This window comes from Natator depressus, chromosome 1, assembly GCF_965152275.1.
Source record: "Natator depressus isolate rNatDep1 chromosome 1, rNatDep2.hap1, whole genome shotgun sequence".
Classification (NCBI taxonomy): domain Eukaryota; kingdom Metazoa; phylum Chordata; order Testudines; family Cheloniidae; genus Natator; species Natator depressus.
Genome location: NC_134234.1, coordinates 118,526,033 through 118,548,492, shown reverse-complemented (window position 1 = coordinate 118,548,492; position 22,460 = coordinate 118,526,033). Strand labels below are relative to the sequence as shown.

General features: G+C 40.3%; 1 protein-coding gene across 1 annotated transcript in view; it reads left to right on the top strand.

The window, feature by feature from the left end:
- The window catches only part of TMEM131 (transmembrane protein 131), a 180,455-nt gene that overhangs the window by 93,304 nt on the left and 64,691 nt on the right, over positions 1 to 22,460 (top strand). Inside the window, exons 5-7 of the mRNA XM_074965351.1 lie at positions 14,037 to 14,160; positions 18,542 to 18,658; positions 21,210 to 21,332. Coding sequence (XP_074821452.1) covers positions 14,037 to 14,160; positions 18,542 to 18,658; positions 21,210 to 21,332 — 364 coding nt within the window. The remainder of the gene's footprint in view (positions 1 to 14,036; positions 14,161 to 18,541; positions 18,659 to 21,209; positions 21,333 to 22,460) is intronic.

The window sequence follows — 22,460 nt, the reverse complement described above, 5'->3', positions numbered from 1 at the left end:
AAAGAGAAGTGACCTGCCATTTGGCTTGAGTGGAAGCTTGAGTTACTAAAAATTAAACCACTTCTATTTAAGTGCCTAAATAGGGATTGGGAATTTAACCTTGAGGCACACAGGTTTGAAATCTTGTCCAAAGTCAGTTAATAGTTCAAAAGGGAAAGATAGAAATTCAGAGAATTTCTTTATCAATAAATGTTTTCATAAAGCACGTCTGTGTAAATACTAGCATTCAGAAGAATAAGACGTGTGAGAGTTCAGCATAAAATTCATCTTGGAACATCAGAACAAGGTAGACTATAACCAGGCTTTTCTTTATATTCCACGTGCCTAAGGGTGTTGGCGTTCTAGGGACGCCTTATCTTTCTAAAACTGTCTGCAAAATGAAGATCAGCTGGAGGCAGCAGGGGCGTTGAAAATGCTGTGCCTAGGGGTCCATAAGGTGTAAATCCGGCCCTGACTATAACTCAGGGAAGTAATGTGTTAAAGAAACGAGGAACATTTACTTTGTTCATAAGCTGACACATGCCTCCCATGACATAAAATACTTGACATCTAAATCACGGTTGGGTGTAGGCAGATTTTGCCAAAAGATTGCAATATTTTTTCTTAATAATTAGAAAGCTAATGTTGGTATGGAATTGTTAAAATTTGCTCTGTTAGTGTCTGGTGGCAATCCAGAAAATCAAATATCAGTTTGTCTCCTTAAACCTATTCTAGACCTACATTTCCTGTATTGGATCTGGATACAAGATTACTGTGTTCTCATGACTTCATCGTGTAAATGTTTGTTGTTTTTTGTTTTTTGTAAGTATATAGTCTTAATGGAAAATTTGCCTTCAGAGTGATAGAATGATGGATATATTAGAGCTGGACGAATAACTGGTGTCTGGATTTGCTGGTGGGTCCAAAAAGTCGTGAAAAAAAATCTGGAGTCAAACTGAACATAAAAATTGCAGGAAAAAACCAGCCAAACAAAAGCCCCTGTTTTGGGCTGAATGAATGTTTAATTTGATCCAAAACATTTTGTTTTAGGCATTTTTAAAGGACTATACTCACAAAATTAGGCTGGCAGTTAGCCTAGTGCATTCACCTGGGATGTAGTTCACCCTCTCCTGATGTGAAGAAGGGTTTGAATTTGGGTCTCCCATTTCTCAGGAGCATGCCCTAGCAACAGGGCTATAGGATATTCTGGGGCAGATCTCTCTGTCTCTCATGTTGAATGTGTTCTGGTTTTTATAAATAGTCATTGGAGTAGGGACTTGAATTTGGGTCTCCCACCTCCTGGGTGAGTGCCTTAGCCACCAGGCTAGAGAATCAGTCTCACTTTTCCCCTAGCCAAATGCCTATTAATTGTGTCATTCATTAGTTAACACCAATTATTCCATGTCCCACGTGAACGATCAAACCACTGGGCTAAAAGTTATAAGGAGGCACCACCATCTCCTCTTCATGTCATTTTGTAAATGGTATCAAAGTGTCGAAAAAGTTTTGGCCAAAATTATTTGGTAAATTTGCAGATGGCTTTGGGTCAACTTAAAACTACCTTGTGGTTTTTTTTTTTTTTTTTAAATCACAGTTCTATTTATATCACAGCAGATGTATATGCTGTATGTTTATATATTCAGTAATTTGTTTATCCTTTGAAAATAGCCCATACATTCTTTGAATACCCCATATAAGTTTGAATTTTAGATCTTGGCTTTTTAAGAGAAATGTATAAATATGGTATATCTCATTACTGGTCTGATTTTTCAAACTGGATTTCCATTTTTATGACTGAACTGAATTGCATGGAAAAAACATGAATAGCAGGCACAAAGTTGTACCATTCTCAGCTGAGATCTTGCTTGAAAATTTGGCCATACAATGTTGAATAATATCTTTTATTTGAGTGAGTGGTATGCTGTGTCAACTCAAACATCCAGGATTCAGTACATGTGTTTACTTATATTTTTATCATTTAATAACTACATGGTAAAGCCAGGAGTACATGATGCGATGTATGTTACTGTAATTATCCAATACAGTATAGGCTTTTTATTTTTACTTAAATGTATATATTAAGAGAGCTTTTGCCAGAGCACTTGTTAATCTGCAGTCCGTGGATATATAGCTACTTTGAAGTCCTTGTACAAATTTCTTATCTATCATACATACAAGGCACATTGCATGCACACAGAGGAAGGCTGGCCCTGGATGGGGGTAGTGTTAATGTCTGAGTGACCATAACTGTACATTTCCAGACATTGTAATGCTTTTGATTTCTTTGAATGTCATCTTAATTTTGGATTTTGAGGCTTTTTGATGTTTGCTGTAATTTTCTAAAGATACATATTCTCAATGGTCAATGTCCTTCTGTCCCTCCTAAAACAATACATAGGTATTTACAACCTTAGCTCCAGGTTAAATGTTTTGCATAAGAATTACTTATTGGAATTAATCAGCCCTCTTTGTCATTGGACAATAAATGTCTGACTACTTAAGTTTATATCTTGAATCCAGTAATTGAGAGTTGATGGATGTTTTTCAGTCTAATTTCTGATCTACAACTAAAGAGCCAGATTCGGCATCCTTATTGTTGAGTAGTAAGTTCATTAAGTAATCTGATTTCAATTTAATTGAGTTAGATACTATTCCTAGTGAAAAGGATAGCTGTAATAAATGAAATAAAATGGTTCCTTCGTAGCAAACTTGTGTGTGTTCAGTTACATCTGTTTTCATTAGTGACATTACATTTTTACTGTGTTTTTAAAAATCCTCGTGGTATTAGAAGACTAACACAGCTATGAAAGATTGAGATGGGCTGGGTTTTTGAATCGCTTGTATTGTCTCAAACAGACAACTACAGTTCATGTTACTGGACCAGAGTCTCACCTGACTTCCCTGGGGTCATGCATAGAAGATTAAATGCACAGACTTGAACATATGTACAAAGTACATTTTTAAAATATTGCACTAGAATCCATTCTTCGTATGCACGTCTTTGAAATGTTATTTGTAGATAGAGTATAATCAATTTTATCAAGAAGACTTGTGCTGTTAATAAGCTTTGTGAAAGTATTTATTTGAACTCAGAATATCCTTTTTTGCATAAATACTTTATTCTCACTTAATACAATATGGGTTTAAATAATAAATTGAAGTTAATCTTGTCAGAATTATTATTGTTTAATTCTGTACCAACCCACTCAGTGTATCATTCTTCCCTTCTGCCAGACAGAGACAAGAAATAGATCTGTCATTACCTTCTGTAAAGTGTTGTAGCAGTCTTTTATGTTCTATGCAGTTCTCAATGCACTATTCAGGTAATAAGTTGAGGCACACAATTTCTGCCCAAATGTGACATCTCTTGTAATCAGTGGTATCTGTTGTTTTTGCCATAGGGCGTAGGGGCCTAGTCATGGATCAGAACCTCATCGTACAAACACAGCACAGAAAGACATCCCCTGCCCCAGTACGCTTATAATCTAAGGCAAGAGACCTAAAATGGATAGACAGAGTATAAGGAGACAATATTGGTCAGCATGATAGTCAGTGGCTCTGTACACTAGTGGCCTAACCCCTGTCAAGGTTTTTTTTGTAGCATCACAGCAAAGGAGAGTTTTGAGGGATTTGAAAGAGAATAATGAGATGGCTTTGCAGATGTTTACAGAGAGCTTCTCCCAAGTATTTGGGGTAGCATGGGATAAATCATGAATTCCTAGGGCATTGAAACTTGTAACAGTATGGTAGACAACAGTCAGAAAACAATGAACACCTTATACTGCTATTAAACACACACAAACTATGTTTAAAAACCATTAAGGTAGCAAAGTCAAGCACTCAAACTGGGGAATGCCAAAATTAAGACTGTCTGCATAAACTTAATTTGTCCCCCTCCTGTGTATTCATTATGCTAGTCTTAATTACATGATCACATTTTTTTTCTTAGCGCTCCTGCCTTTTTCACTGCACATAATGGGTGGTTCTCACTTAACTTTTAAGTGCTTGACTTTGCAGCCTTAATCTTTTAATGTAGTTTTTTGTGTGCTATTTCCTAGGGTTTTTTTTTTTTTAAACTGAAAAAAACAAATTACATTGTCACATAACGACCTCCACATGGGTCATCAGCAGAGCTGGAACCTTTGATCCACCTCAGACTTCTACTGTTTGAGCTAACATAGTAATTGCTAGCAGTAGTAGGTTGTCATCCTCTATATGGACCATCATTTGAGGGGGATGAGATATACACCTTGCCAGTGGGTTTCACATACTTGCTGACAGCAGAGGAATGGTGAGACTCAGAATCCTGGGTTCCATTCCAGGCTCTGGAAGGGAGTGTGCTCTAGTGCAGCAGTTCTCAACCAGGAGTCCAGGGCCCATAAGGAGGTTTTAGGGGGTCCACCAAGCAGGACCTGCATCAGACTCACTGGGGCCCAGGGCAGAAAATCAAAGCCCCACCACCCAGGCCTCAAGCTGAAGCTTGAGCAGCTTAGCTTTGTGGGGCCCCCTGTGGCATGGGCCCCAGGCAATTGCCCTGCTTGCTACCCTTTAATGCCAGCCCTGGCTTTTATAAATTCGGATGAAGTGAGCTGTAGCTCACGAAAGCTTATGCTCAAATAAATTGGTTAGTCTCTAAGGTGCCACAAGTACTCCTTTTCTTTTTGCAAATACAGACTAACGCGGCTGTTACTCTGAAACCGGAAGAAATTGAGGCAGTGAGAAGATGGCACACAACATAATATACCAAACACAATTTCTTTCGTGAAGGAAAGACATTGCAACAAAAATACAAACTGTAATCGGAGGGCCGTATCATCCGTGGCATCTCACAGGTGATCTGGAAGGAACCTTTGTGGCTTCTTGATCAACTGTTTACTGTCCAAACTAAGAACAACTTGAGGGCTGCTTAAGTTCACACATTCTCTCTACACCAGCTCAGCATTGAGCAGGATTTTTTTTTTTGGTCTGTAAAATGCCTGATGAATAATAAAGCTAATGGCTGTCAGCTGAGTATCTCTTGCATGCTGATGTGCTGATAAACCATTTTATTTTAAGTGTCTGGGGTTTGTTTTGTTTTTTTAAAACTTCTTTTTACTTACAACCAAATACTTTGTAACAGAATCCTGCTGAATATTTGTCTGTCTATACATGAGTTTTCATATCTCTTTCTCTAGCACAGCAGTTCTCAAACTGTGGGTCAGGACCCCATTTGAATGGGGTCACCAGGGCTGGTGTTAGATTTGCTGGGACCCGGGGCCAGACCTGAAGCACAAGCCCCACCACCCAGGTCCAAAGCACAAGGGCTTCAGCCCTGGGCAGCAGGGCTCAGGTTACAGGCCCCCTGCCCGGATATGAAGCTGATGGGCTTTGGCTTTGCTCCGTCCCCCCTCCCCCCCCACCACCACAGGCAGTTGCGCTTGGGTTTTGGCCCCTCCACTTGGGGCAACAGGTGGGCGGGGGCTTAGCCCTTCGGTCCCCCCTCCTGGGGTTGTGTAGTAATATTTGTTGTCAGAAGAGGGCCGCAGTGCAATGAAGTTTGAGAACCCATGCAGTCTAGCATAAAGGATTATGGAGCTTCAAAATTCCTGCCTGGTAAGAACCATTTACTAGTTTAAAATGCAAAAAAACAAAAAACAAAAATAAAAATACTTTTCCAGAGGTTTAGAGGAATGGTTGAAATCATCCTTACTATGAATCATTGGAATATTTCCTTGAAGTTATAGAACACTTAAAACAGGACATTCGTAGTACCCAATCTGTAGATGATTGCAAGGTATACCAAAGAAAGAAATCATTTATCTTTATTGCATTTCATCATGCTCTCTGCTTGGAGCATTTCCAAAAAAAACCTGCTTATAAATATAATGCTTCGTTCATGTAGAATACTGTGTTTTTTTATAGTACTTACAGAGAAGCCATGTGATAAAGTTGTTTGTTCCATAATTTGTTGAAGTAGAGCACATTCTTCAAATATTGTCCTTATTGATTTAGAAATGCTCTGTTACGGTTTTAATTCAGTGCAGGTGTCCTTGATGCAACATTTACTATAGTGATTTAAAAAATATAACAAACACCACCACTAACCTGAACTGTGCTGCACTCCTTGCACATCCACCCCCTTAATGCATCAGATTTCCCACATTGCTAAATAGAAGGGTAGTTCTTGGGGGGGTCCTCTTCTAGAAAAAGTTGAAAACCACTGACATGATCCTCCATGCTTTAGTCAGGCAAAACTACTTTTGCCTTTGAGTGTTTTACTTGAGGAAGGCCTGCAAGATAGGACTCCTGCAGCTGGGTTACCTAGAGTAAGGTTGAGGCACGTTAGGTCAGAATGACTAATATTGCATGCCCATGCCTGCTTTATGGGCAAACAGAGAACTTCAGTCTTCAGGGCTCGCTGTATGGTGTATTTCATGAATATTAAATCCAGAACAGAAAGTTCAAAAACTAATTTAAATTTGGGCACCCAGTTACTCACAAGTAGTTTCTTCTCTTGGTAGGTTTAATTTTTCAGTAAAGCCTTAATACGTATATACTTGATAGTCTTAAGATGTCAACACAACTTAATAACACTTGATAGCTAACTTTAAAATAGATTTTAAATCTGACATTCTGTCCTTAGTTTGGCTTGTCCTAAAAAGGAGTAGCTTATGGTGTTACAAATTATGAAGTATTTAGTCCGAGCGGACCAAGATAGGATAGTGGTGTTCATCAATTTTGCATTTCCTTCTCCTCCTAATTTGTGCCACAATTCTAACAAACATATTTGTGGGCTTTAAATGTATAAATCAGAGGCTTCCATAAATCCTGCTAGAGTAACTTTGAGAAACTAATCAAGCTATTAATAACCAACCTGGTTTGAGCACCCTTGTACATCATGCCCTTCAGAATCAGGGCCTATGAAATACTTACATTCACTGCCAAAAAAACTTGCTTAGTGCTGCTTCATACCCTTTCAAAACATCGAGGGGGCTAAACTGAAACCTCTGAAAGCAGAGTTAAGGTAATGTCTCCCACAAAATCTTAACTCTGGTTTCTGAGTGTTCTCCACCTGCCTCTGTCAGATCAGAGGACTGTATCGTTCCCAAGCATGTGGAGGACAGTGGGGAAAAAGGGCACAATAGTAGCATGGGGGAAACTTGTAGGCATTGTCTTGCTTAGGAGGATCACGTTTGATTATCCTGACTAAGGTTTGTGTTCTGCCAGTAGACTGCTAGAACTTTCCAGAGGAACGGTGTAGCTAGAGAATGGAGAGAGTGCATAGCAGTGTCTAAATGCTAGTGCAGATGTATATTCTCAGTGGCCTCAAGAACTCCACAAATATTAGAATGGCATGAAGCACTCTTACATTCCCTGTCTTGACATACCTAGTAGAATGTCAGCCTTTGGAGGTGACGGTGACATCCATTTTAGAAGCCCTGAAACGCTATTGACCTTTTAAAAAAGAAAAACAGTCTTAGATTTTAGAGGTAAAAGGTGAGATCATCTACTTAGAATTCCTGCATATAAACAGTCCAGGAAATAAGCATTCCTGATTTCATCTAGGTGCAGCTCCACCTCTCCTCAAATGGCATTGTGAGCTCTGAAACATTGCTACAACTGCTACCTGTATACAGTATAGCTACTCCCTGCAGACAGTACAGACATCAGAGGAATGATGATATAGAATTGTGTTGGACATGATGTGGAAAATAGTAGATTTTGTTAGAGATAACTAGGTCCTGTTTGGTGGTGGTCTCTTCATGCTCCTGGTAGGGCTGGAAAAGTCTTGGGGAGGAGAAAAAGTGGTAGTCCTGCGCTGTAAGTAGCACATGTATGAGCTGGAGGTAAAAGGGGAAGAGGAGCGTAGCCCCACAGCCTCCATCCCATATTGGGGGCCTACTGTAGTGAGAAGGGGCTCTGCACACACCTCTGCAGCATAGGAGGCTTGCAGAGGTGTAAACTGGCCCATTCATCTCATTCAGATGAGAACATGCCTGTGAGAAATACCCCATGGAGATGATTATACCTTGAAATACTATCCCTGAGAAGCTGAACTGCCCCATTCATCTCAATGGGTGTTCTCCTTTCCCTCCTCTCATCACTGTACCTGTGGCATGTACCAAACATATCCCAGCTCCTTATTCTTGTCTCAGCACTGTCTCTATGGCATACGCTGAGATTCCTTTTCCCAGCTTCCAGAACAGGCCCAGTCTATCATGCCTAGTGATGCCTTTCAGGAGTTAAGACTTTCCTAATAAAGAGAACCAATTCTTCCTGGCCAGGAATCTAGTGTCAGCCTCTCTGGTGTCATTTTTCCATATGGTAGTTAGTCCCTTCCGTATCTTAAGAACCCAAGAATGGCAATACTGGGTCAGACCAAAAGTCCATCCAGCCCAGTATCCTGTCTACTGACAGTGGCCAATGCCAGGTGCCCCAGAAGGAGTGAACCTAACAGGTAATGATCAAGTGATCTCTCTCTTGCCATCCATCTCCACCCTCTGATAAACAGAGGCTAGGGACACCACTCCTTACCCATCCTGGCTAATAGCCATTAATGGATTTAACCTCCATGAATTTATCCAGTTCTCTTTTAAACCCTGTTATAGTCCTAGCCTAGTATCAATCTAGTGTCTCACCACCATAGCTGGCTTCATAATACGGCCCACCAGACTGTCCCAGTTTGGACTCAGGCAAGCAAGTAGATGTTGTATCGAATGAAAACCCTGATCTTTTTAAGTGTGAAATTTCATGTATTTTACCAGTTGAGATACTTAGTGAATTTGGTTTTAAAAACCTAATTGTATCCAGTATGCTTGTTTCACCAGTGTAGGATTCCCCCCCATCCCAATAACTAGCTCTTAAGCACTGTGTTGCTACGTCACTGGGGCTCCATGTAGACCATGTTGGATTGCCACCGGTTAAACAGAAGAAAGGTACTAAATTAACCTCTCACTTGTAGAGGGTGATACCTCTAGAAGAGGGAGGGGATTTATTGACTGCTGCCGTAGCTCTAACAGTATGTAATAGAGGACTTTCTTTTCATTTTCTTTCAATCTGGTCTTTCTCACAAGCACTAAATTTACAATTCATCTTGTAAAAGCAGTCTACCAGTATATTCGCTGAGGTTGTTAAATCATGATTGACAGACTATGAAAGTCTTCAAATGGTACTGAAATCTTCATTCTGTGGCAAAATGTATCTGCGGAATTGCCTTGCCTCACTTGTGTTGAAAAGCATCTGCAACATCTCAACCCATGCCTAATGTTTTCTTCCTAGGTTAATATTCTACAAGACTAACTTTAGTTTTTGTTTTGTTTTCTGTTTATCACTGCAAATAGTTCTGTCGTGCTTGTGAACTCTGTTTTAATATTTGGCAGGCAGTTTTTACTCTGACGAGAGTATAGAACAGCTTTGTCTTCACTTCACGGGTCACTTGCTGGAGGATTCTCTGCTCCTTGAAGTCTTTAAACCATGGTTTGAGGACTTCAATAGCTCGGACATAGGTGAGAGGTTTATTGCAGGAGTGGGTGGGTGAGATTCTGTGGCCTGCGTTGTGCAGGAGGTCAGACTAGATGATCATAATGGTCCCTTCTGATCTTAATATTTATGAATCTATGAATTGCTTGTTAATGTTTAAACTTAATCTAGAAAACAGTTCTACTGGTAGATCAAAACTTAAATATGTTAAGCTGATGAAATCTGTTTTGTATTTGTCAATTATTTTACCTTAGAATGAGGGATGCTGGCAGGTCAAATAATGCAATAATTTAAAGCCTTGTATCATAGAATCATAGAAGATTAGGGTTGGAAGAGACCTCAGGAGGTCATCTAGTCCAACCTCCTGCTCAAAGCAGGACCAATCCCAACTAAATCATCCCAGCCAGGGCTTTGTCAAGCCGGGCCTTAAGAACCTCTACGGATGGAGATTCCACTACCTCCCTAGGTAACTCATTCCAGTGCCTCACCACCCTCCTAGTGAAATGGTTTTTCCTAATATCCAACCTACTTCTCCCCCCACACTGCAACTTGAGACTGTCAAGTTCCTTGTTCTGTCCTTGTTCTGTCATCAGCCACCACTGAGAACAGCCTAGCTCCACCCTCTTTGGAACCCCCCTTCTGGTAATTGAAGGCTGCTATCAAATCCCCCCTCGCTCTTCTCTTCTGCAGACCAAATAAGCCCAGTTCCCTCAGCCTCTCCTCGTAAATCATGTGCCCCAACCCCCTCATCATTTTCGTTGGCCTCCGCTGGACTCTCTCCAATTTTGTCCACATCCTGTCTGTAGTGGGGGGCCAAAACTGGATGCAATACTCCAGATGTAGTCTCACCAGTGCCGAATAGATGGAAATAATCACTTCCCTCGATCTGCTGGCATTGCTCCTACTAATGCAGCCCAATGTGCTGTTAGCCTTCTTGGCAACAAGGGCACACTGTTGTCTCATATCCAGTTTCTCGTCCACTGTAATCCCCAGGTCCTTTTCTGCAGAACTGCTGCTTAGCCAGTCGGTCCCCAGCCTGTAGCAGTGCATGGAATTCTTCCGTCCTAAATGCAGGACTCTGCACTTGTCCTTGTTGAACCTCATCAGATTTCTTTTGGCCCAATCCTCCAATTTGTCTAGGTCACTCTGGACCCTATCCGTACCCTCCAGCATATCTACCTCTCCCCCACAGCTTAGTGTCATCCGCAAACTTGCTGAGGGTGCAATCCATCCCATCATCCAGATCATCAATGAAGATGTTGAACAAAACCGGCCCTGGGACCGACCCCTAAGGCACTCTGCTTAATACTGGCTTCCAATTAGACATCAAGCCATTGTTCACTACCTGTTGAGCCCAAAAGTCTAGCCAGCTTTCTATCCACTTTATAGTCCATTGATCCAATCCATACTTTTTTAACTTGCTGGCAAGAATACTATGGGAGACCATATCAAAAGCTTTGCTGTAGTCAAAATATATCACATTCACTGCTTTTCCCATATCCTCAGAGCCATTTATCTCATCATAAAAGGCAATCAGGTTGGTCAGGCATGAATTGTCCTTGGTGAATCCATGTTGACTGTTCCTGAACACCTTCCTCTCCTCCAAGTGCTTCAAAATGGGTTCGTTAAGGACCTGCTCCATAACTTTGGTCCAGTTCATTCTGGGTGACATGGTTGGATAATGACCTGCTCTTAGTATTTCCATCTGTGGAGCTTTGAAAACCGATTGAAAAGAGGCTGATGCACTGCAATGATTGGTCCAAAGATATACCTTATAAAAATACTTGTACTTGTTACATTAATTAAAACTTAAAGATTAAGAATCTCAGTCTCTGACAGTGCAGTGATATCTCTTTCTTAATTTCTGCTGTATTTCCCATGCTAGAGTGACACAACTGATCTCAATTTATCTCTCTCACTTACCTTGGTCAGAAAAGTAACTCATCCATATTGCTCAGACCAACCATTATGTATGTCTGAGTGCAGAACAGGGATCACGGTTTTTTTTGTGCTTTGGTCTTGTCCACCGTCTTGCTTTCCATGAAGCTGTGGCAGGAGTCCAAAGCTGAACTGTTAATAATAGATAAGTGAGCAAAATTATGAAAGGATAACCTTTCCATTTAGGGCAAACTGGGTATTGCACATGTCACTGAAGTCAGAGTAGTCTCCTTTGCTTAGGTCTCTTTTTCATAGGAAGCTTTCCTTTAGACTAGCTTTCAGCAGCTGCCAAAGTTTGTAGACAGTCTCAGAATTCATAAAGGCTCTGTCTAGAACCAGAGCAGACCTGTTAGAGGATCTAGATTTCTCTTTTCCTGAAACTAACTAAATGAAGAATCCAAAAATCACAAAAAAATCTTTCTATTCTTCCTCATCTTCCAATTTTCCCACAAAGAAGTGGAGATGGAAGGGTGAGATGTTAAGGCTGAATGGGAATTCCTGCTGAGATTACTAAACTTTTAACATTCAAATGAAATCTTACAAATTTCAGAAAGCAAGTCTGCATTTGTTTGAAGAATCCCAAACTAGATATAGATTGAAAAGAAGCCAGAGGTGTTCTCAGTAGAGGTCTTTTCTCAACAACCTATCCTTGCCCCACAGTGAACAGATGGAAATCTCTGAGAATTACTTTTGAGCCAATAACCAGGACCCTTGCTTTAGCCACATGTACAACATGGCTCAGTACAAGGGACTTACCCACCTCTTTACCTCTAAAGAAGAGGGTAAATTCCATATTCACTAAAACAGTTCTAGCAGCTATATGTTTCAGATGCCATCAGATTCTCTTCCAGATTCATAACTTCAGTTATCAGGTGCTACATATAGCTGCATTTCTAGAAAGCCAAACAGAATGCAGAGTGAGAAGATAGTATTTCAGTGGAATAAAAATAACTTGTTAGTAACTATATCCTTGTTTGATAACACCTTGGCCTTTAGCTTCAGGATGCTTAGCACAGGATACACTTATTACTTCATAAACAGGAAGCATCTTCCAGTTATCTAAATGATCATTTAATTGTGATGAAAATTGATTATCACCACTCAGGTATTTGTAAATCACTTGTTTGACAGTCAGCAAAATTATCCTGCTTCACATTTGGAACCTAAAATGAAAAGTTATAGAAACAATTGCATAATTACACTAGCATTCGTTAAGTAAACTGGTAACTAGCCAAAAAGTAGGTTGCCAGGATCTTCAACCCTTTTGATTTGTATAAAACTATTTACTAGAATTGCTGTATGGCATCTACTGTAATGAAAGTGTACACTATTTGAATAGACACAGACTATAGTTTTAGGGAGCAAGTACACACGAATGATTTATGTGAATGGTATGTATTATGAGGTATAAAACTAATTTCTTCAGAGACATTGAAGTCTGAAAAGCAATCATGAAATCAAAGCATGTCTTGTTTTGTCAGTATATATGTGCTTTAATAAAAGAAGTGAGTAAAAAACTACGTAGAACAAATTATCGATTTGATTTCACTTGTTACTGAAAAGCTTGCAGTTTATCATTTTTGTCACGGGAATGGATTTTGTAGTCTCTCAGCTCTCTAAAGCTTCTGCACTGATACACTTCAGGTAACTAAATCAGGCTATTTTAAGAACCTTTGCTATGTTGTCCTAGAGATGTAAAATTCAAATAAGAACATTAGATTATATTATAATACTGAATCAAAAGTGATGTATATATTTGTATGCTTCTAAAATATAGTAAACTGGTAGGAAATACAGGACCCAGATAGGGCTGCTCATGATGATCTAATGAAAATAATAATTTCAGCATTTGAGGGTTGCAGATTGGTGTTGTGTGTTCCCTTTTTTCTTTAAGTTGCTTTGATATTACAGACTTATAAAAGAAAGGAGAGATGGCTTTGTCTCAGTTTTCCATCTGTAAAACAGTGATATCCCTTTACTTCACAGAGGTGCTTAGGTTAAATTCTTAATAGGGCAGGGATCGGCAACCTTTCGCACGCGGCCCGCCAGGGTAAGCCCCCTAGCAGGCCAGGCCTGTTTGTTTACCTGCAGCGTCCGCAGATTCGTCCGATCGCAGCTCCCACTGGTCGCGGTTCGCTGTCCCAAGCCAATGGGGGCTGCGGGAAGTGACACAGGCCGAGGGATGTGCTGGCCGCTGCTTCCTGCATCCCCTATTGGCCTGAAGTGGCGAACTACAGCCAGTGGGAGCTGCAATCGGCCAAACCTGCGGACACGGCAGGTAAACAAACTGTCCTGGCCCGCCAGGGGGCTTACCCTGGCGGGCCGCGTGCGAAAGGTTGCCAATCCCTGGTTTAGGGTGTGTCCAGATACAACGAGCACCACAGAAAAGTGTATAAGCAAATAAAATAAATAATTAAACTACAGAACAAGAGCAAGCTTGTAAGGAGATGCTGCTTCTCTTATTTCCAGGTGAGACTTAAGTATTGCTTCATACTGCTTTTAATGAGGACTTATGTATGTGAACTCTTTTCACTGCTTTATTTAAATTTGTATTTCTTGTCCAGTCTTCTGTGATATGAAACCTAATAATAATTTTATCTAATAAAACACAGTAAAAACATTCTGAATAGACTTTTATCCTTTCTCTTGTCTTTTGACAGGCCAGTTGGGATGCCAAAAATGGAAAAAGTTTATCTACATAACCCTAGTTCAGAAGAAACTATTATATTAGTATCAATATCTGCTACAACATCACATTTTCATGCATCATTCTTTCAAAATAGGGTGAGTTACTCTGCTTTTTAAAGTTATCCTGTTTTTCTTATGACTGTGAAAACTTGTTTCTCTTTGTAATGAGTAGCTCTTGCTTGAAACAAAATTTCTTATGGATATCTAAAACTTTGTGGATTCTTCAGTTCTTTTGATCTTTACCTTTTGACTTTTACCAAGACTGATAAAACAACTGCAGGGCTCTCCGGAACCGCGGCAGTGAAAGGAGCAGAACATGGGCCCACTGGACAGCCCCACGTTGGCAACTCCTCTAGAGTGGCTGTACCGCCCCCCAGCCCTTCCATGCAGCTGCGTCTCCTGAGTCCTGTCTGGGGTCTGTACAGCCCCGCCGGAGGACAGGGCGTGGGATGGGCCCGGGATGAGGGACAGTACAGCCACTCCGGGGGAGCTGCTGGCATTCTGCTTCTTTCACTGCTGCGGTTCCCAGGAGAGCCCTGCTGTTCAGCCCTGGAGCGGCTGTACCACCTCCAGCCCTATCCTCCAGCGGGGCTGCTGTACAGATCCCAGCCAGGAGACGCAGCTGCATGGAAGGGCTGGGGGTGGTACAGCTGCACCAGAGGACGTGGCCCGATGTTCTGCTTCTCCTGTGACTTTACGGTACAGCGTACCGGCCCGGCTATAAATATCTTACTGGTACGGTGTACCGGACTGTACCGCCCTACTTGCACCACTGATTGTTTGTAAACTATTTTCCTTTACATTCTAAACATTTCTTTCCAGTAAAGTCGTCACTAATTTTGCCATGAAAGGAACCTGCATTGAAATCCTTAGGACTCATTAAACTAAGACTGAAGTATTTTTGGGGGGGAGCCACTGAAGCTCTTCTGCCTTTAACCTGATCCTTAAGCCCACTAGATCATTCCTGCTTCCTTGTCTTTTAACGTCGGTCAATTTACTCTTTTGGCAGCTGTCAGCAGTTTTTTTGTGGTAATAGTTTCTACAGCCAATTCCAGGGTAGTGTGGGTTTTTTTTAAGTTTTTAAATGCATTTATCATAAGGGAGAAAATTAGAAACAGTAAATAAGCAGACACAACTAGATTAAGATTGTTATGAAAAATGTACCAGCTGTGCTCTAAGATTTGTTACAAAGAATACTAGCTAAGTCTTACCTTTTAGGAAGTTCTGTGTCAGCTAGTTGCTGTCTGAGGCTCCCCCCACCCCCCCGCCCCAGTCTGTCTAAATTAGGACAGTAGCCTATTGCTGACAATGGTTGTCAACTGGTCCCTTCTAGATCTGTGTCAATTGATGTCAGTACAGTTTGGCTGGTAATGTAGATGGGTCAAATGGTTTTAAACTCTGACAGACCCTATATCATACTAGGCCTCTAGGACACTTCTGTGGAGATACTGAAAACAATTTGCCCCTATTTACATGAGCAGCCAAACTGCTTTAAATATCACTTGAGGAGCAGCTGGGGGAGATTCACTGTTAAATTATCAATAATGCAAATCACTTTCAGAGTATAATCAGACCCTCTGAATCACAAACTCTGTCTGGTTCCATTCCTTCTCTTGTAATCCAGAGTGAAGCTCTGAGTCCATGTGGTGTTTTTATAAGTCATACATTACTGTATCCTTTAATCAGATATCAGTCCACAAGTACAGTTGTATTTTAAAGTTCTAACCTATTTGCTTAGATGTTCAGTACAGTACTCAGAAGCATCTTTCACTTTACTTAATTTTGAAAGCGTACAGATCCATACTTTCACCCATTTCAAAAGAAGTCTTTGAACCTGTCCAAGAGGTGAGTCCTTTAAGATGGATACAGAAATGCTGTGCATTTAAAAAAACCCTCCGAAAAACAAGTAGCCCAAAAGTTTCTGGTTTACCTTAGGGATCTTTGTGTTATTTGAGGTAGCATTTTTCTTGAAGCAACTGCGATTAGCCTGTTTAATGAACACTTCGTATTGGGAATTTGTTTCCTAGCTGAACGCAGTTTAGAAAATTAAAATTAATAGAAAAAACATATAGAGCCAGCATATTGCTATAACAGATACAAGCCAAATTGAACAGTGAGGTCTGAACTGTCGCACTGAGATCAGAAATACCTTAATATGTTCACTTCATACTTTGTAAAGTTAAATCCAAAGATCTGATTCATTTTAGTTAAACCATTCTACCTCTTTTAAACCTGATCTACAATACTCTTGATAGAGTGGATGTCAACGCTCTGCTGATTGTACATGTGTTGCCTTGAGTATGACAAATATACAGGGAGTTGTACTTATTACTAACCCATCAGAGCAGTTTTTTCCAAGGCCTGTGAAGCAGATGACAGGCATTGGGCTCTCAACCAAGAAATTTGAAGAGGGCTAGCATCTGTGTGTGCTTTCTTGTTTGTTTTTGTCTAGTTGTGTTCAGAAAACTATAACTGTTTTTGGGTCCTTAACCATGAGATGTCCTTTCTCAGTGTTAAGAATTATGATATTTGAATAGTCAATAAATCAAGTTAAATCAAGGTATAGAAAAAATTAATTTTTAGAAATTATTTACAATATCAAGTAGCTTTGGATATGAGTGAGATTATTTGAGGATGTGGTAGGAAAACGGTGCATTATCTTTAATTTACAAATAGGTAATTCCAGTCTTTATCTGGCCAAATAAATTTCTCATTTGTCTTCATTTCTCAGTGAAATGGCAATTCATTTTTATTATTTAAAGGACACTGTCAAGATTGGTTTACCATTTCTCCCCCCGCCTTAAATTTTGTAGAAATTCCTTCCATTTAAAAACATATTAAAATATCACAGTACAATAGAATTAACACACTTTGGACAGACAAAGCTAAAAAAGATGAAAAAAACTGGGCACATGTAATGCTTAATGTGAGTTTTTTTCAAAACGTTTTATTTCTGTTTTTTAAAAAGTGATGGATGATATGAAGAGGACAGAAGGAAAAAGGGAATAGATTTTATTTTTCCCTCTACTTAAAGATAATGAACATGGACACTTTTTAAAATTCTAATACGTCAGTTAAGAGATGGGCGGTGGGAGTTGATGCACTGATGTTTCACCACCAAAGTGGCAAAGCTGGATAATCAGAAAGTGCCGTTTGATAATCAGTGCCCAGACCCTGTACTGTAATCTTTAATGTTGCGGAATGTTTTTTGGTTCTAAGTGTTGAATACTCCTATCAGGATTTAAGGTCCTGATTTAAGGCTGAAGTTTGCAGTATCGTACAACTGTGTGAACACTGACATTCAACTTCTTTTGCCTATATAAAGGTAGAATGAACAGGTGATATATAGTATTTTCTCCTTATGAAATTGACTTTGTGTTTTCAAACTAAAATCTTTAAGAAATTTCAGTGACATTTTAGATTAAGCTGTTAGAAACCCATATGAATACATTAATTTTTTTAACGAAGTACTGTATACAATAGCTTAAATCTTGCTTTGTTCCTTATTAATATTTTTTGCTAATGTTTAAATGTGCAATTTCAGCTAAACATTCTTTGAACTATATAGCTTTCATTGTGGCTATCTTAAACTGATTTGAAAAAACAAATTACAATGAAGAGAAAATAAGACTGATATTAGAAATGCATTAACTAATTTAGTCATAGTCCCACTTACTGTGCCATTTTGTGGTTGCTGACTTTCCTTCTGAGTCCTCTTTGTGCCAGAACTATACTGCAGGATCTGAGCTGCATTTAAAAATAAAATTGAGTTTCTAGCCTGTATAGTTACAAAGAAAACTTTAAAAACATTAATGGAATGTAAAACAATGAAGTGATATCTGCCTGAGTTGTAAGACTGTCTGAAACAGTAATTCTAACACAGGAGTAAATGGCCTCGTTCATATCCATGAGTGTTAATGCTGAAACTTAATGTCGTTAAATGTCAGAACTTTTTAACTGCTAATAACTTTAACAGAAATAGTCATCTGTTTGTTTTTATTTATTTATTTTGGGTAGCACCTTAAGTTGCTATACAAACACAAATGTTTTTATGGTCTCTGCCCCTAAAAGCACAACCTTTGACAACCTTCTATGCGTCCAAAAGTTCTGTCATAATTGCTAGTTTCTTCACAACAACATTCATTATGCAGCTATAAGTTATCGGTACAAAGTTCCTGCAGGATACTGAACATAAAAATGTAGGGTGTAGTGTAAATTTTAATTATAATATCAAACTAAACATGTAATGTATCGATTATATTATTCATATTCACATTTAACTCCATTTAGAACCTCCTTTGCTTTATGTGAAGCTGCCACAGAATTTCTAGTCTGCTGCAAAATCCTTTCCATAGAATTTAGGTCAAGTTTGCCATGAGGTACACTGGAGGAGATTGTTGACTATAATATGCAACAGTGTTTGTTTGAAAGGTGGAAAGTCCTCCTTAAATGTTTTCTCATTGCTTTTATTTTTCAGAAAATTCTTCCAGGAGGGAACACATCTTTTGATGTAGTTTTCCTTGCAAGAGTAGTTGGGAATGTAGAGAACACTTTATTTATTAACACTTCTAATCATGGGGTATTTACTTACCAGGTAAGAGAAGAAATGCGAGAATAATCTTTTTAACATTCTTAAAATAGATAACCATATAGGTCTGTGAATATCTTTTGTGACTATGTTTAGTGGTAGGTATAAAAAGTGTTGTTTAGCCATCTAGAGAGGTGCCAAGAAATGGAGAAAAGTGCCACAGAATTTGTTGCCTGAGTGTGAGCATTAATACCTATAAACACCATTATGCTCACAAATTGCAATACGTAAATACCCCTATCAAAACCTAATACTGAGCATCCTGTCTGAAAAGTTTCCTGAAGACAAAGGTATGCAGTAGCTTACCCATTGTTATCACAAGTTTGTATCTGTTCCTGATTGGGGCAACTTTTTTAATAGAATGCTTTCCTTTGATGTTGTGCTGAAAGCTTACAAATTAAGGGCAAGAATCTGACCCCCTAACTCATATTGTGGATGCTGTTCAGTGAGAATAAGGGTATCTGAATCAGATATTAAATAACTTCACATATAAGGGGAGCTATTGTTTGTATATTCTGTATGTACTAGGGAGTGACGAAGGTTCCTCCATATATAATGTGGATGTCTTACTGTTAAGTTAGGAGGATGGATTATTCAAAAGGCTGGCAATGTGATAGAGATGTCAACTTCTAGGTCACTTGTAAGTTAATTCAAATCACTAGTAAATTAAGTACTTGCCATTAGTAAATCTACCAGTGCTGTTAGGCATATGAGAAATGAGTGGGAAAGAGAAATGGTGGTGGTCAAGTAGATTCTGTGACCAGGTTACTAAGCCAGTTTTTGAAAATCTGTACTGAATTCCCTAACAATATGGTTTTTTTTTAAAAAAGTAACTGCAGAAGTTATACACCAGTAATTTTGTTGTTGTTTACTGGATGCCCAATGGGCCAATTTAATATAATAATTCATATGCAGATTTTAAAGTTTGGTTCTAGTCTGAAGTCACACAGTAAAAAATGAGAGAGAGAAGAACAAAGCTGGCTAGGTGGACGTAAGTTAAAATGCTCAGTATATTTTCTTATAGTACTAGAGCAGGGGTCTCAAACTCAATTTACCTTAGGGCCAGTGCCAGTCCTCAAATCATCCCAGCAGGCCAGTGTCATTCATGCTGCCCAGAACCCTCCCCCCCCCGCAACTCTGCTCCCCACCTGCCTAAGGCTCTGGGAGGGAGTTTGGGTGGGGGAGGAGGTCTGGGGTAGGGGATTGGGGTGCAGGGTCTGGGAGGGAGTTTGGGTGCAGAAGGGGTAAGAGGTTGGGCTCTGGGAGGGAGTTTGGGTGGGGGAGGGGGTCTGCGGTGCAGGCTCTGGGATGGAGTTTGGGTGCTGGGTGCAGGCTCTGGTTGGGGCAGGAGGAGGGGGTGGGGTTACAGGCTCTGGGAGGGAGTTTGGGGCTGAGAGGTGTGTACAGATCTGGGAGGGAGTTTGGGGGTGGGGGTGCAGGCTCTGGGAGGGGGTCGGGGGGTGTGGCACTTAACTGGGGCTCCAAGGCGGGGCAGGCCAGGGGGCTTCCCCATGCTTCTGCCCCCCCGCAGCTTCCCATTGGCTGCAGGGGCACTCGGGGTGGGGGCAGCATGCGGAAGCACAGCCCCGCCCCGGGGCCACAGGGAGGGGCTGACAGCCATGTGGAGCGAGTGCACAGGAAGCCGCTCAGCTCTGCTGTGCTGCCAGTGGTGGGCGGGGCCCCAGGCCATTTTAAATCGCTCAGGGGTTGGGGGAGCACCAGGGGGCAGCAGGTGGGGCCAAGGCAGAGACCTGGCCCCAAAATTGCTGGAGCCCCGCGGGCCAAATTGGAGAGGTTCTCAGGCCGCAGATGGGGGCCGGGAGTTTGAGACCCCTGTACAAGAGCAAGGGAGGATTCGGTGATATTGAAATTTAGAAATTTTAAAACTGATTAAAGGACTTTTTTTTTATTCACCACACAATTAACTTGTGGAACTCATTGCCACTAAATATAATTCAAGTGAAGGATAATTTACAAAAAGCATAATTTACAAAAAGAATTAGCTGTGTGGATAATAAGAACATTTGCTGCTAAAATGGATAGGGTAGAAAAATATAGAGAAATACTCATGTTTCTGCATGTAAGCCTGCTGCTCAGGTACAATGACCGTGTGTGATATTAGAACCTATATAGAACAGAGAGGAAGTTTAGTTGTTTAGGAATAAATTACAGCTATTCTGTAACTGTCCCTTATGAGATGTCTTTCACCTTTGTGAAACATCTGGTACCGACCACTCAGAAAAGATATCGGACCAGAGAGATCAACAATCTGACCTGGCTTTCGTCACTCTCAATGTTCCGTGTTTGTGTCAGTAGTTAGCAGAGGTGACGGGTATAGAAATCATACTCTTGGTTGTACACTGAGCCAACTTGATCTGAAATAAACATGGATTTCCATGATGCCTTTTTAAAATTAATTTTCAGAGTTAGAGCACACTTTAAATTGATGGCATTTATTTGAAAAATTGCCGAGTCCGTTCCCTAAAATTGACACATTTTTTAGATACAATACTAGTTGCAGAAACTAAGACTCTTTTTTTCCTCTGGTTTGAAACAGGTGTTTGGTGTTGGAGTCCCGAACCCTTATCGGTTGCGCCCTTTTATTGGGGCAAGAGTTCCTGTAAATAGCAGTTTTTCTCCTATAATAAATATACACAATCCCCACAGTGAACCTTTGCAGGTGAGCATCAGGTGCCAGCTTCATGTGTGTGTTTATTTTTTACAGTGTTCACTGAAATTTGTTCAATATTTGCTTTGTTGAAATTGTATAAAAATTACAAAGTGTTTTGTTTCAGAATGCTTCCCCTCCCTCCCCCCACTTTTCAAAACTTCTTTTCTGGTATTTTGAGCACTAATGTGGCCTGTTTAAAATGCACTAAAGGAGAAAAACACTCATAACTGATTTGATGACTTGATTGTCTAATTTAATATTTTGAGAAGCTGTGTTCAAAGAATTGTACAGAATTACAAATAAACAGGTATGTAAATTTAGGGCCGAATCTTGCAAATTATAAGCACTTGCATAACTTTACACGCAAGTCCCACTAGAATAATTGGGATTGCTCGCAGGCAGAAAATTGAATAGAAGTTTGCATGATTTGGGTTTCTTATGTGAAACTACTCTCTAAAGAAAAAAGAACAGGAGTACTTGTCGCACCTTAGAGACAAATTTTTTTGAGCATAAGCTTTCGTGGGCGACAGCCCACTTCATTGGATGCGTGCAGTGGAAAATACAGTAGCATGATTTTATATACACAGAGAACATGAAACAATGGGTGTTACCATGCACGCTATAACAAGAGTGATCAGTTAAGGTGAGCTATTACCAGCAGGACAGCGGGCGGGGGAAGCCATCAGGAACAGTATCCCCGATAATGTCACGGCAAACCTGGTGGCTGAACTTTGTGACTTTGTCCTCACCCATAACTATTTCACATCTGGGGACAATGTATACGTTCAAATCAGCGGCACTGCTATGGGTACCCGCATGGCCCCACAGTATGCCAATATTTTTATGGCTGACTTAGAACAACACTTCCTCAGCTCTCGTCCCCTAACGCCCCTACTCTACTTGGGCTACATTGATGACATCTTCATCATCTGGACCCATGGAAAAGAAGCCCTTGAGGAATTCCACCATGATTTCAATAATTTCCATCCCACCATCAACCTCAGCCTGGACCAGTCCACACAAGAGATCCACTTCCTGGACACTACAGTGCTAATAAGTGATGGTCACATAAATACCACCCTATACCGGAAACCTACTGACCGCTATTCCTACCTACATGCCAGCTTTCATCCAGAC